Source organism: Acomys minous (genome assembly GCF_964271855.1).
Source record: "Acomys minous genome assembly, chromosome: 19".
Classification (NCBI taxonomy): Eukaryota; Metazoa; Chordata; class Mammalia; order Rodentia; family Muridae; genus Acomys; species Acomys minous.
Genome location: NC_140499.1, coordinates 62,431,108 through 62,443,912, shown reverse-complemented (window position 1 = coordinate 62,443,912; position 12,805 = coordinate 62,431,108). Strand labels below are relative to the sequence as shown.

At 46.1% G+C, this 12,805-nt stretch overlaps 1 protein-coding gene across 12 annotated transcripts in view; it reads right to left on the bottom strand.

Moving 5' to 3' along the window:
- Positions 1–12,805, bottom strand: part of NUP210L (nucleoporin 210 like) — a 93,875-nt gene that overhangs the window by 19,372 nt on the left and 61,698 nt on the right. For all 12 annotated transcript variants that reach the window (XR_014776804.1, XR_014776805.1, XR_014776806.1 and 9 more), the window contains exons 24-29: positions 10,231–10,293; positions 8,697–8,876; positions 7,956–8,036; positions 7,346–7,477; positions 4,638–4,796; positions 2,928–3,019 (exon numbers count right to left, since the gene is read on the bottom strand). Coding sequence is in view for 9 of the 12 variants with exons in the window: in XM_084769138.1 (XP_084625264.1) it covers positions 2,928–3,019; positions 4,638–4,796; positions 7,346–7,477; positions 7,956–8,036; positions 8,697–8,876; positions 10,231–10,293 (707 nt within the window). In the remaining 3 variants the exon portion in view is untranslated. The remainder of the gene's footprint in view (positions 1–2,927; positions 3,020–4,637; positions 4,797–7,345; positions 7,478–7,955; positions 8,037–8,696; positions 8,877–10,230; positions 10,294–12,805) is intronic.

The following is a 12,805-nucleotide window of genomic DNA, read 5'->3' as shown; positions in this document are numbered from 1 at the left end:
TGTAGCCCAGGCTGGCTCACTTTGTAGCTAAAGACCCTCTTGACATCTGGTTCTCCTCCCACGCCCTTAGTGTTGAGATATACAGGTGTGCGCCATCACGCCCAGCTGTGGTGGTTTCCCCTGCCCCTCCAGTGTCTCGTGTATTCCTGGCTGACCTTAAACTCCCTATGTAGCCAAGGATGGCCTTGAATTCCTCAGCTTCCTGCCTTGTCTTAGGGGTTCTGTTGCTATGCTAAAACACACCAAAGGCAACTTGGAGGGAAAGGTTTGTCTGGCTTCTAATTCCAGCCACAGTCCATCACTGTGGGAAGTCAGGACAGGAACTCAAGCAGGGCAGCACCTAGAGGCAGGAGCTGACGCAGAGGCCATGGAAGGGTGCTGCTTACTGGCTTGCTCCTTATGACTTGCTCAGCCTCCTTTTGAGTTGTTTTGTTTTGTTTTTCGAGACAGGGTTTCCCTGTGTAGCCTTGGCTGTCCTGGACTTGCTTTGTAGACCAGGCTGGCCTCAAACTCACAGAGATCCACCTGCCTCTGCCTCCTGACTGCTGGGATTAAAGGCGTGCACCACCACATCTGGCCCTCAGCCTGTATTTTTTTATTTTTAATCCCAGGATAACCAGCACAGGGACAGCACCACCCACAATGGCCTAGGTTCTCCCACATCAATCATTAATTATGAAAATACCCTATGGGCATCCCTACAGCCTGATTTTGTAGAGCTTATGTTTTAGTTGAGGTTCCCTTTTCTCAGATGACTGCAGCGTGTGTCAACTTTACATAGAACTAGCTAGTACATTTCTCTACCTCCCTGTGTGCTGAGACTACGGGTATATACCACTTACCTCAAGCCTATGCTTTTCTTTTTAAAAATAAAACCCTGTTGCATATTAGAAAATTATTTGTTGGAGTGTGTTCAAATGCTGGTTTCTATTCCGACAGAGATCTGATTCCAGGCTGGATTTTGGTATTGTCCTGCCTTAACATTCTGTAAACACTGTTCTCCATCACCCTCTGAATGGTCCCTGAGGAACACCTGCGGCCACAGGGGCCCAGCACCTGCCCAGAACTGGGATCTGACAATACTGCGGGCAGCAAAAGTCATGGGTGCAGACAGAGCCTGTTGCTGAACGGAAAGGGTCCTTTCCCTGAGCCGTCATATGGCTGAGAAGCTCAAGTCCCCAACACCTGCAGTCAGGAAGGTACGCTTATAGAAAACGTCCAGAGAAAGAGCTTAGAAAGAATTTCATACAAAAAAGATATTGAGTTAAAAACTAATAAAACAGAAATAAAGCTAGCATTTGGGAGGCAGAGGCAGGCGTATCTCCGTAAGTTCGAGGCCAGCATGGTCTACAAAGTGAGTCCAGGACAGTCAAGGCTACACAGAGAAACCCTGTCTCGAAAAAGCAAAACACCAACTAACCAAACAAAACAACAGTCAAGGAGTAAAAATAAATGCGGTGCAGTGGTGCACAAGTGTATTTACAACACTTGGGAAGCTGGGGAGGAGGACCAAGATGTTGAGACCCTGTCCTAACACACAGGGAAAGTCAGGCATGGCAGGCCACACCGTACTCCTCGCACTGAGGAGGTAGAAGTAGGGGCCTCAGAAGTCAGTGGTTGCCCTGTTTACATAAGAGTGGACACCATCTTGGACCCTATGAGTCCCTGTCTCAAAAAAACAAAAAACAAAAACAAAAACAAAACGAAGGTTATTTTGGGGCTTGTGAAATAGAAAATTGGGTAAAAGTGTTTGATACAAAAGCCATCTTGAGTTTGATCCTAGGATGCTGTCAGGAAGGAGATTTGAATGCTGAAAGTTAAACTCTGTCCTCTTGGCACACACACACTGACTCACACACTCATTCAGACACACAAATGCTCATTCACACATACACACTCACATGGACACTTACACATACACACATACACACTCACATGGACACTTACACACACACACATACACACTCATATACATATACATTCTTTTTTTTTTTTTTTTCCGAAATAGGGTTTCTCTGTGTAGCCTTGGTTGTCCTGGACTCACTTTGTAGACCAGGCTGGCCTTGAACTCACAGAGATCCACCTGCCTCTGCCTCCTGAGTGCTGGGATTAAAGGCGTGCGCCACCACACATGGCCCTTTTGGTTATTTTTATGCTGTATAAATTATTTCTCCTTTGAAAAATCATTCACATTAGAAAAACCAATTAAGAGTAAATGGTAGTTCTTTCCATATGCAATTAAAAACATTAAAAATGTGGGGTTTTTTTGTTTTGTTTTGTTTTTGGTTGTTTTTTTTTTTCGAGACAAGGTTTCTCTGTGTAGCCTTGGCTGTCCTGGACTCACTTTGTAGACCAGGCTGGCCTCGAGCTCACAGAGATCCTCCTGCCTCTGCCTCCCGAGTGCTGGGATTAGAGGCATGAATTTTGTTTATTTTATTTTTTGGTTTTCTGAGACAGGCTTTCTCTATATAAACCTAGCGTCCTAGAACTCACTCTGTAGACCAGGCTGGCCTTGAATTCACAGAGATCTACCTGCCTCTGCCTCCCCAGTGCCCTGAAAATGTTTTTTAAATGATCGTTAACGTGTGTGTGCAGGTGTGCACACGCCGCCCTGTTAAGCTGGCTCTCTCGTTTCTGCTGCTCTGCGTCCTGCTCTGAGCCAGATGGCACACAGCTTGCTGTTCACTCAGCGCTGGGGTCAAATTTAGGCCATCAGGCTTGTGTCCTAAGCACTCTATAAGCTTATTATCTTGCTTATCCTAAACTTCACTTATCAGAGATGGGGGGGGCGGGGCGGGAGAGAAGGCGGGAGAGGAGGGGGAGGTCAGAGGACAATCCTGTAGTCTGTGTTCAGTGGCTTGCTGCGCACAGTGTGAACATTTTCCTGACGGCTCTTCATGTCTGGACCTGTTTTCCTTCCTCCTCACCTGTTGGTGTGGAGCTTCAGCTGAGAATTCATGGGCATCAGAATCTGCTTGGGTTGGCAGTCTGCATAGAAAAGTTGGAGTTTTTCAAACACCTACAGTGAGAAAATAATGTTCCCTCATTTCAGGGAGAGACAAGTTATGATATTTATTGACGCACGGATGGGTCCCAGGACACCCCAGTGGGGATCGTGTGGAACATGTGGTAGCGACAAGTCAACAGTCTGCCTCATTTCTAGTGAGTCTAAACATTCCACCACACTCCTCCCTAAGTGAGCCAGGTGCTCGGTACACACTTGGTAGTCCAGAATAGAGCACCGAAAGCTGGGCTAGTGGCGCATGTCTTCAGTCCCAGCACTTGGTGGGGAGGGCATAGAGGCGGGTGGATCTCTGTGAATCTGAGGCCAGCCTGGTCTACATATAGAGTTTTAGAACAGCCATGACTACACAGAGAGAGCTGTCTCCAAAAAAATAAATAAAAATATAATAATATATATTATTAAAATTGGTGTTATTACACATACTATTAAAACAATACATTATTAAAATTATGCATTATATATTATTAAAATTATATATATGTATACACACACACACACACACAGAGCTCTATTCCGGAAGTACCAGCCATGTGGCAAATCACACTGGCTCCAGCCTCCCTGGTAGACTAAAATTACTTTGAGACCCAGTTTTATTTCTGTTCACTGGACTGAGTGAGATGTGGGAGTAAAGCTGCTGATACTAAGTTAGCACCATCCAAATCTTTTACTGCCTACCTAACTGCCATTTCCTCATCGCTATACTGAATTAAAGAGTCAACAGCAAAGTAAAGGGAAAAAGTCAGTTCTACTCAAATGATTGCTTGTTTTTTTTTTTTTAAAGATTTATTTATTAATTATGTATACAGTGTTCTGCCTGCATGTACACCTTCAGGCCAGAAGAGAGCATCACATCACATTACAGATGGTTGTGAGCCACCATGTGATTGCTGGGGATTGAACTCAGGACCTTTGGAAGAGCAGGCGGTGCTCTTACCCACTGAGCCATCTCTCCAGCCCGATTGCTTGTTCTTTATTGATTGGTTGACTGGTTGGTTGAACTTTTTTTTTTTAACTTTTTGGGTGTTTTTACACTTATTTTGTGTGTGTGTGTGTGTGTAGGACAACTTTTCAGAGTGGATTGTTTACTCCAACCTTATTGAGGCAGAGTTTCTCTTGTTTCTGCCCTGCCAAGAGCTCTGGGCAATTCTGTCTTATTGTCTTATCTCCTGTAGGTGTGCAAGGATTACAGATGTGCAAGGATTACAGATGTGCAAGGATTACAGATGTGCACCACCACATCTGCCCTTTTCATGTGGGTTCCAGGCATCAGACTTTGCAGCAAGCACTCTTACCGTTGGAGCCACCACCTGTCCATCCCCAACTCAGCTCGTCCTCTAGAAGGCAGTGAATACTGTGTGGGAGAGCTCGGTCACAGCGACAGACTGGGTGTGCAAGAGCTCGGTCACAGCGACAGACTGGGTGTGCAAGAGCTCGGTCACAGCGACAGACTGGGTGTGCAAGAGCTCGGTCACAGCGACAGACTGGGTGTGCAAGAGCTCGGTCACAGCGACAGACTGGGTGTGCAAGAGCTCGGTCACAGCGACAGACTGGAGCTGTGCCTAACAACACGTGCATCCTGACTGACAGAAGCAAGACTTAGCTGGGCACTTACCAGGATCTGAATCTCATCAGACAGTTCCAGCAGGTTCCCCTCGAATTGTCTGAAGGAGCTGTTCGTACTGCGGACAGTGACCTTGATCGTGGTCCTGCCAGCTGCCTTTGTGTGAACAACCATGGCGAAGTTGTTCTCAGCTGAAAGCTGTAGAGACACCTAGACAGTAAAAGGATGGGTTGGAAGGGCAGCCGTGGGGGCAGGGCTGGGGGCTCTGTGTGGGCTTCTTTATTTTATGTGTGTGGGTGTTCTGCCTGCACGTATGTCTATGTGCCGTGTGTGTGCAGTGCCTGTGGGGACCACAGAGGAGTCAGGTCCCCTGGAACTGGAGCTCGATGATTGTGAGATGACACATGGGTGCTGGGAATCAATCTGCGTCCTCTGGAAGAGCAACCAGTGCTCCTAACCACTGAGCCATCTCTCTTGAAAGCCCAGGCCCACTTCATCTGGCTGTGTAGTTCATGGTGACCTTGAACTTTTGATTTTCCTGTCTCCATCTCTCTAGTGCCAGGATTATAGGCATGAGCCACCATATTGGGTTTCCTCTCTCTCCCTTTCTCTCTCTCTCTCTCTCTCTCTCTCTCTCTCTCTCTCTCTCTCTCTCTCTCTCTCTCTCTCTCTCTCTCTCTCTCTCTCTCTCTCTCTCTCTCTCTCCTTGAGAAAGAGTCTCACTATGTTGCCCGAGCTAGCTTCAATCTTAGTCCTCTCGCCTCAGTATCTTAAATTCTAGGATTATAAGGGTCTTCAACCAGGGCTGGAGAGATGGCTCAGCAGTTACGAGCACTGGCTGCTCTTCCAGGAGACCTGGGTTCATGGTAGGTTACGCCTGTCTGCAACTCCAGCGCCAGAACTTCTGACACTCTCACACAGACATACATGCAGGCAAAACACCAATGCACAAAATGAATTTAACAATTAAAGTTTAATACTTTAATAACACAATGCAAAATTTAAAAGTAAATAAATTTTATATTAAGCAACAACAAAACACCCAAGTATATTCTACCACACCTCAATTAAGAACTTGTTTTTTCCCCTCATTTCTCCTCCTATTCCTAGCAGCATAATCAGTCCTAAGACAAGTCTCTGTGATCCTCAGCCAACGCTGGCAAGGCTCAAGTTTCCTTCCGTGTTATCTCTATGGTAGTTCATTCACAGGAGGCGAATTGAAATGGGGCAGGTGGCTCCTAAGATGGATTCATACAGTAGAGGATGAAATGGGGGAGAAGAAGGATGTCTCTGGAGGTCAGTGTTGTACTTATTGGTCTTTCTCATGCTTTAGTGTGAGGGGTGATGGGCCATCCCATCCCATGGGCACAAAAACCATTTTTCTTTTCTTTTTTAATATTTATTTATTTATTATTATGTATACAGTGCTCTGCCTGCATGTACAACTGCAGTCCAGAAGGGGGCATCAGATCACATTATAGATGGTTGTGAGCCACCATGTGGTTGCTGGGAATTAACTCAGGACCTCTGGAAGAGCAGACAGTGCTCTTAACTGCTGAGCCATCTCTCCAGCCCGAAAACCAGTTTTCAAAGGCTGGCCTTGAACTCACAAGATCCACTTGCCTCTGCTTCCCAAGTGCTGGAATTAAAGGCGTGTGCCATCATTGTCCAGCTAAATCTTTCTCTTTTTATTAATTAATTTTGAGACAAGGTGTTATTGTATAGCTCTGGCTGGCCTGAGATTTGCTGTGTAGACCAGGCTAGAGTAGAACTCAGAGTGCTAGGATTAAAGGTGTGCCGCATCAGCCCTATCAGGGCCTCACGCTTGCATTTTGTGCATGTTACCAAAGGCACTAAGGCCCTCAGGACACTAAGCTGAAGAAGCCAGGCCAGGAAGGTCCTCAGCAGTCAAGAGAGACTCTGGAAATTCAGATTCTCAGATCTGAACACTTGCAAACCTATATGAGAAAAGCCTACATTTTTGCAATTCCAGACTGAATGTTGAGTTCCTGGGCAAAAATAAATTCAGGAAACAGGACACTTGTATTACTGGTTTTTTTGTCTTCCACTCAAAGTACAAACTACATTTTATTCTGCAAATAATAATTATTATTATTTATGTATCTTTGGTTTTTGAGGCAGGATTTCTCTGTATAGCCTTGGCTGTCCTGGACTTGCTTTTGTAGATCAGGCTGTCCTCGAACTCACAGAGATCCGTCTGCCTCTGCTTCTCAAGTGCTGGTATTAAAGGCATGCACTACCATGCCCAGCTTATTATAATTATTTTTAAATGATAAACTTTTGCATTAATGAAATTATGTCAATTGAGGCCTAAGAAATGAAAGAATGAGCAATTTATGAAAACCTTAGACAACAAAAAGATTCCTAAGGCAGACCAGGAATGATGTTGTGCCTGTAATCCCAGATCTCAGGAGGCAGAGGCAGGAGGATCATTACAAATTCAAGGCCCACCTGGTCCACACAGTGAGTTCCAGGACAGCCAGTACTAAATAGTCACCCTGTCAAAGCGGGAGGTGAAGGGCCAGAGGACAGCAGTTTGGAGCAGTTGCTTTTGCAGAGGCCCTCAACTCACACCTGCCTGTGACACTGCCTCTAAGGACCCGACACCTCTTGCCTTTCCAGAGCTGAGGACCGAATCCAGGGCCTTGTGCCAAGCGCTCTACCACTGAGCTAAGTCCCCAACCCTAAAAATAAATCTTTAAACTCCCACGGTAATGTAATACAGGACAAGTTCATACCTCTGAATGCCTGGGTACCAGATCCAGCACGTCCCTTTTGCTCATGGACCAGTGGAATGTGAGCATGGGGTTGGCATTGCTGAAGGAAAAAGGAGTCTGGGTACTAGTCACCCCCATGACATAGACTGGCATCTGGAAAGAAAGGATGGTGTTGGGCTGTATGCCCTGCCCAGACATGGCTCTCATACCAACCTCAGAGTTGGGCATGCTGGCACATACCTGGAATCCCAGAAGTCTGGCGGCCGAGGCACGAGGATTATCTGGGTTTTAGGCTAGCCAGGGCTACATAACACCCTGTACCCAGGAATTCACACACAAAGGGGCTAAAGAGATGGCTCGGCCATTAAGAGTACCTGGTTCCCTTCCAAAGGACCCGGGATCCATTCCCAGCCCCCACACAGCGGCTCACAACTGTCTGTAACCCCAGCTCCAGGGGATCCACTGCCTTCTTCTGGCCTGCATGGGCATCAGGCATGCATCTGGTACACAGACATACATGTAGGAAAACATCCATACACACGAAATAAATAACTCTTAAAACAGCAGACTTTGGGGGAAGGAGAGAGAAATGAAGAAGAACCCACAAGCACACTTGCTTTGCACAACTGACCTCAGTGCCTGTGATGAGGCGAGTCGCAGCCGCGAGGATCCTAGCAGCCCGGAGCTGGACCACTTCAACCTGGACTTCATCCTGCTCAACAGGTGGAGAGCGAGCTTAGGCTGACAGGGACGCTTACAACTAGCTCCTTATACTGTTTTTGATGCTCAACATCAACAAAAAGCCCTCCCACTGCTGCTTGATTTTGTTCTTTAAAAAAGTTCTATAAAGGGGCTGGAGAGATGGCTCAGTGGTCAAGAGCACTGACTGCTCTTCCAAAGGACCCAGGTTCGGTTCCCAGCACCCACATGGCAGCTCACAACTGTCTGTAACTCCAAGATCTGACACCCTCTCATAGACATCCATGCAGGCGAAACACCAATGCACATAAAATAAAAAAGTTTTTAAAAAGTTCTATAAGGCTGGGCGTGGTGGCACACACCTTTAATCCCAGCACTCAGAAGGCAGAGGCAGGCGGATCTCTGTGAGTTCGAGGCCAGCCTGGTCTACAAAGTGAGTCCAGGATAGCCAAGGCTAACACAGAGAGACCCTGTCTCGAAAAACCAAAAAAAAAACACCCCAAAACAAAACAGGGACAGATCTTACACTACCAAGAACTCCGTGGTTTTCCACTAAAGCCCTGCTGTTTTCTACACCACATGCAGGGCACCAGAAGGGCGCTCCTGGTCTGCTGGTGTCCTCCTCATCACCTGCACCTATCACCCCCCAGATGCGGGAGCACAGCAAGGGTACCTGGGAGAACACGACGACTTTGCCAGTGTCTTCATTCACTGTCTGGATGGTGCCGTGGAGCACAGCCGTGCCAACCTCTCTTGCGGAAACTTGGCCCCTGCGGTTAACAGCAGCTACGGTCTGATTGCTGATAGAGAAGTGAATGATGGTCTGCGGCTGAGGGCCTCCTTCCGACATTATCTGGAATCCAAACACACCACTGAACGCCTCAAACGTGGGTAAGAAAGGACATGTCTTTTCTCAACAAACCTCTTCCACTTCCTGGACAGCACACGCGCATCAACACAAGAGTGACCCACAGGACTCCAGAGTCTTCATGCATCATAGATCAGAGGCCCGGGCGTGCTGGGTACAGCAGAGACAGGAAGTGCGTATGCACATAAAACAGAAAAGGCAAATCATGTTTTCTGCTTTAAAAGCACCTCTATTAGAGACATAGCTCAGTAGTTAAGAGCACTAGCTATGCCAGGCAGTGGTGGTACACACCTTAAACCCAACACTCGGGAGCAGAGGCGGGTAGATCTCTGAGAATTCCAGGCCAGCTTGGTCTACAGAGTGAGTTCTAGGACAGCCAAAGATAAACTCTGTCTAGAAAAACTGGGGCGAGGGCAGGGAGGGAAGAAAGAAAGATGGAAAGAAAAAAACACTAGCTGCCCTTCCAGAGAACCAGGTTCAATTCCCAGGATGCACATGGCAGGAAGCTCACAACCATCTGCACCTCCAGTTCCCAGGACCTGACGACCTCTTCTGACATACTTGAGTATTGTATGTGGTATGTATACATACAGGCAAAACACTTACCCACACACAGATTGATACAGGTTGACACAGATTACAGGCATACACCTACAATCATAGGGCTTGAAAGCTTGAAACTGGAGAGATGACACAGAGGTTAAGGGCACTGACTGCTCTTCCAGTGGTCCTGAGTTCAATTCCCAGCAAATACATGGTGGCTCACATCCATCCATAATGAGATCTGGAGCCCACTTCTGGCAGAATACTGTATACATAACTAAATAAATATTTTTTAAAATTTAAAAAGAGGGCTGGAGAGATGGCTCAGTGGTTAAGAGTGCCACCTACTCTTCCAGAAGTCCTGAGTTCAATTCCCAGCAACCACATGGTAGCTCACAACCATCTGTAATGAGATTTGCTGCCCTCTTCTGTAAAGCACTTATATGCAATAAATAAAGTAAATAAATCTTTAAAAAGAAAGAAAGCTTGAGACAGGAGGGTGTCAGGAGTTTGAGGCTAGCTTGGGCTACAGAGCAAGGCCCTGTCTCAAAAACCAAAACTAAGGGGTTGGAGAGATGGCTCAGTGGTTAAGAGCACTGACTTCTCTTTCAGAGGACCAGGTTTCAATTCCCAGCAACCACATGGTGGCTGACAATTGTCTGTAACAACAGTTCCAGAGGATCAGGGCCCTCACACACATATATACCTGCAGGGGAAAAAAAACAACGCACATAAAAGAAATACATTTAAAAAAAAAACAAGATTAAAACCACAATAGAACCATAAGAAAGATCACCTGCATCATGTTTGTTATAACCAATGTCATTTTCTCAGGGACAAGTCTGAACGGAGGAAACACCTAGAAGGAAACAAAAAGGCAATAATAGCCATCATTGGGTCTGCTGTTTGTTTTGTGTTTTGATTTTTGAGACAGGGTTTCTCTGTGTAGCCATGGCTGTCCTGGACTCGCTTTGTAGACCAGGCTGGCCTTGAACTCACAGCGATCTGCCTGCCTCTGTCTCCCGAGTGCTGGGAATAAAGGTGTGCGCCACCATACCTGAATAGCCTCTAGCTTTTAGTTATCTATTCATCTTGTTTTTCCACAGAAATGTCACAATGTAGCTCTGGCTTGCTGGAAACTTACTATGCAGAACAGGCTGGCTTTGAACTTGCAACTGTCCTTCCGCCTTTGTCTCACAATTAGATTTTTAAAAATTAAAAAGTCTACAGCACATGTGTGGGTATTCTGCCTGCATGTATGTCAGTGTACCATATTTCAGAGGTCAGAAGAGGGCATCAGATCCCTTGAGACAGGAGTTATAGATGGTTGTGCGTCACCCTGTGGATGCTGAGATCTTTACCCAGCTCCTCTGCAAGAGCTGCAAGTGCTCTTAAGCCCTGAGGCATCTCTCCAGTCCTATAATAATATTTTAATGGCATGTGAAATAACTTCGTACAAATATCACTGGATTTTTAAAGTTACAGATAATGTCCTCATGCCTGTACATGTGTGCATCCGTACATGCCTGTGGAGGTCAGAGGTCAACTTTGTGTATCTTCTTGAATCAATTTCCGCCTTACTTTTTGAGATAGGGTCTCACTGAACCTAAAGTTTAATGACTGAATGCACCTGGCTGGCCACCGAACTCCAAGGGCCTGCCTGTCTCTGTCTCCCCAGCACTGGGACTAAGGGTAAATGCTATGCCTGGGTTTTCATGTGGGTACATCACTCGGAAGAGTACTTGCCTAGCAAGCACGAAGTCCTTGGGTTCAGTCCCCAGTGCCATGTAAAATGGGATGTGGGTAGTCGATGCCTGCAATCCCAGCACTCAGGATAACGAGTTCAAAGCCAGCCTGGAATACATGAGATACTATCTCAAAAAACAAACAAAAACGAGGACCTGCAGAGAGAGGAGAGCAAACAGAGTCCAGGACAGTCAGGGCTATGACACAGAGAAACCCTGTCTGAAAAACCAAGAAAAAACAAAAAGCCAATCCTCTAGCTGGGCAGTGGTCGCACACGCCTTTAAGCCCAGCACTCGGGAGGCAGAGGCAGGGGGATCGTTGTGAGTTCAAGGCCAGCCTGATCTACAAATCGAGTCCAAGACAGCCAAGGCTACACAGGGAAATCTTGTCTTGAAAAACAACAACAACAACAACAAACAAAACAAAAAACAAAAACAAACCAATCCTCTCCCTAGAAAAGAAGAAAAAAGGTAGTAGTATTTCATTTATGTTAAAATATTCAGGGCTAGAGAGATGACTCAGAGGTTAAGGACACTGACTGCACTTCCAAAGGTCCTGAGTTAAAATTCCCAGCAACCACATGGTGGCTCATAACCATCTACAATGAGATCTGGTACTCTCTTCTGACCTGCAGGTGTACATGCAGGCAGATCACTATATATATAATAAATAAATAAAACTTTAAAAAATCCATATTCAAGAAAGACAGGCATGATGATACATGCCTTTAATCCAGGACTTGGAAGGCAGAAGTAGACAGATAGTTCTGGGTTCAAGGCCAACCTGGTCTACATAGTGAGTTCTAAACAAGCCTGGGCTACAAAGTGAGACCCTGCCATAACTAACAAACATAAAAGACATGTATAGGAAGAGCTGGGGCGTTGGTACCTGCCTACGGTTGTATGCACTGAAGCAAGAGAATCCTTGAGCTTAGGAACTGTGGCGCACAGACAGGCAGGCAAAACACTTGCATACACAGAATTAGAGAGGTTGAGAGAACCAGGCACGGTGGCACCTATAATCCCAGCACTGATGAAGGCAGAGGCAGGTGGATTGCTGTGAGTTCAAGGCCAGCCTGCTCTACAAAGTGACTCCAGGACAGCCAAGGCTACACAGAGAGACCCTGTCTTAAAAAAACCAAAAAAGGGGGCTGGAGAGATGGCTCAGAGGTTAAGGGCACTGACTGCTCTTCCAGAGGTCCTGAGTTCAATTCCCAGCAACCACATGGTGGCTCACAACCATCTATAATGAGATCTGGTGCCCTCTTCTGGTGAGCATAAAGACAGTGTACTCATATACATAAAATAAATAAATCTTTAAAAAAAGAAAAAAACAAAAAAGAAAAAAAGGAGGAAGAGAACATAATTTGCTTTTTGAGGCAGTGTCTCACTGTGAAGCTCTGGGGGTCTTGAATTGTCTAGATAGATAGACCAGGCTAGCCTCAAATTTGTTGTCTGTTCCTACTGAGGTCTGAGAGTACAGGCATAGACCGCCACAATTGAATTTTTTTTTTGTTTTTTGTTTTCAACACAGGGTGTCTCTATGTAGCCTTGATTATCCTGGACTCTCTTTGTAGACCAGGCTGGTCCTGAACTCACAGAGATCCACCTGCCTCTGCCTCCCAA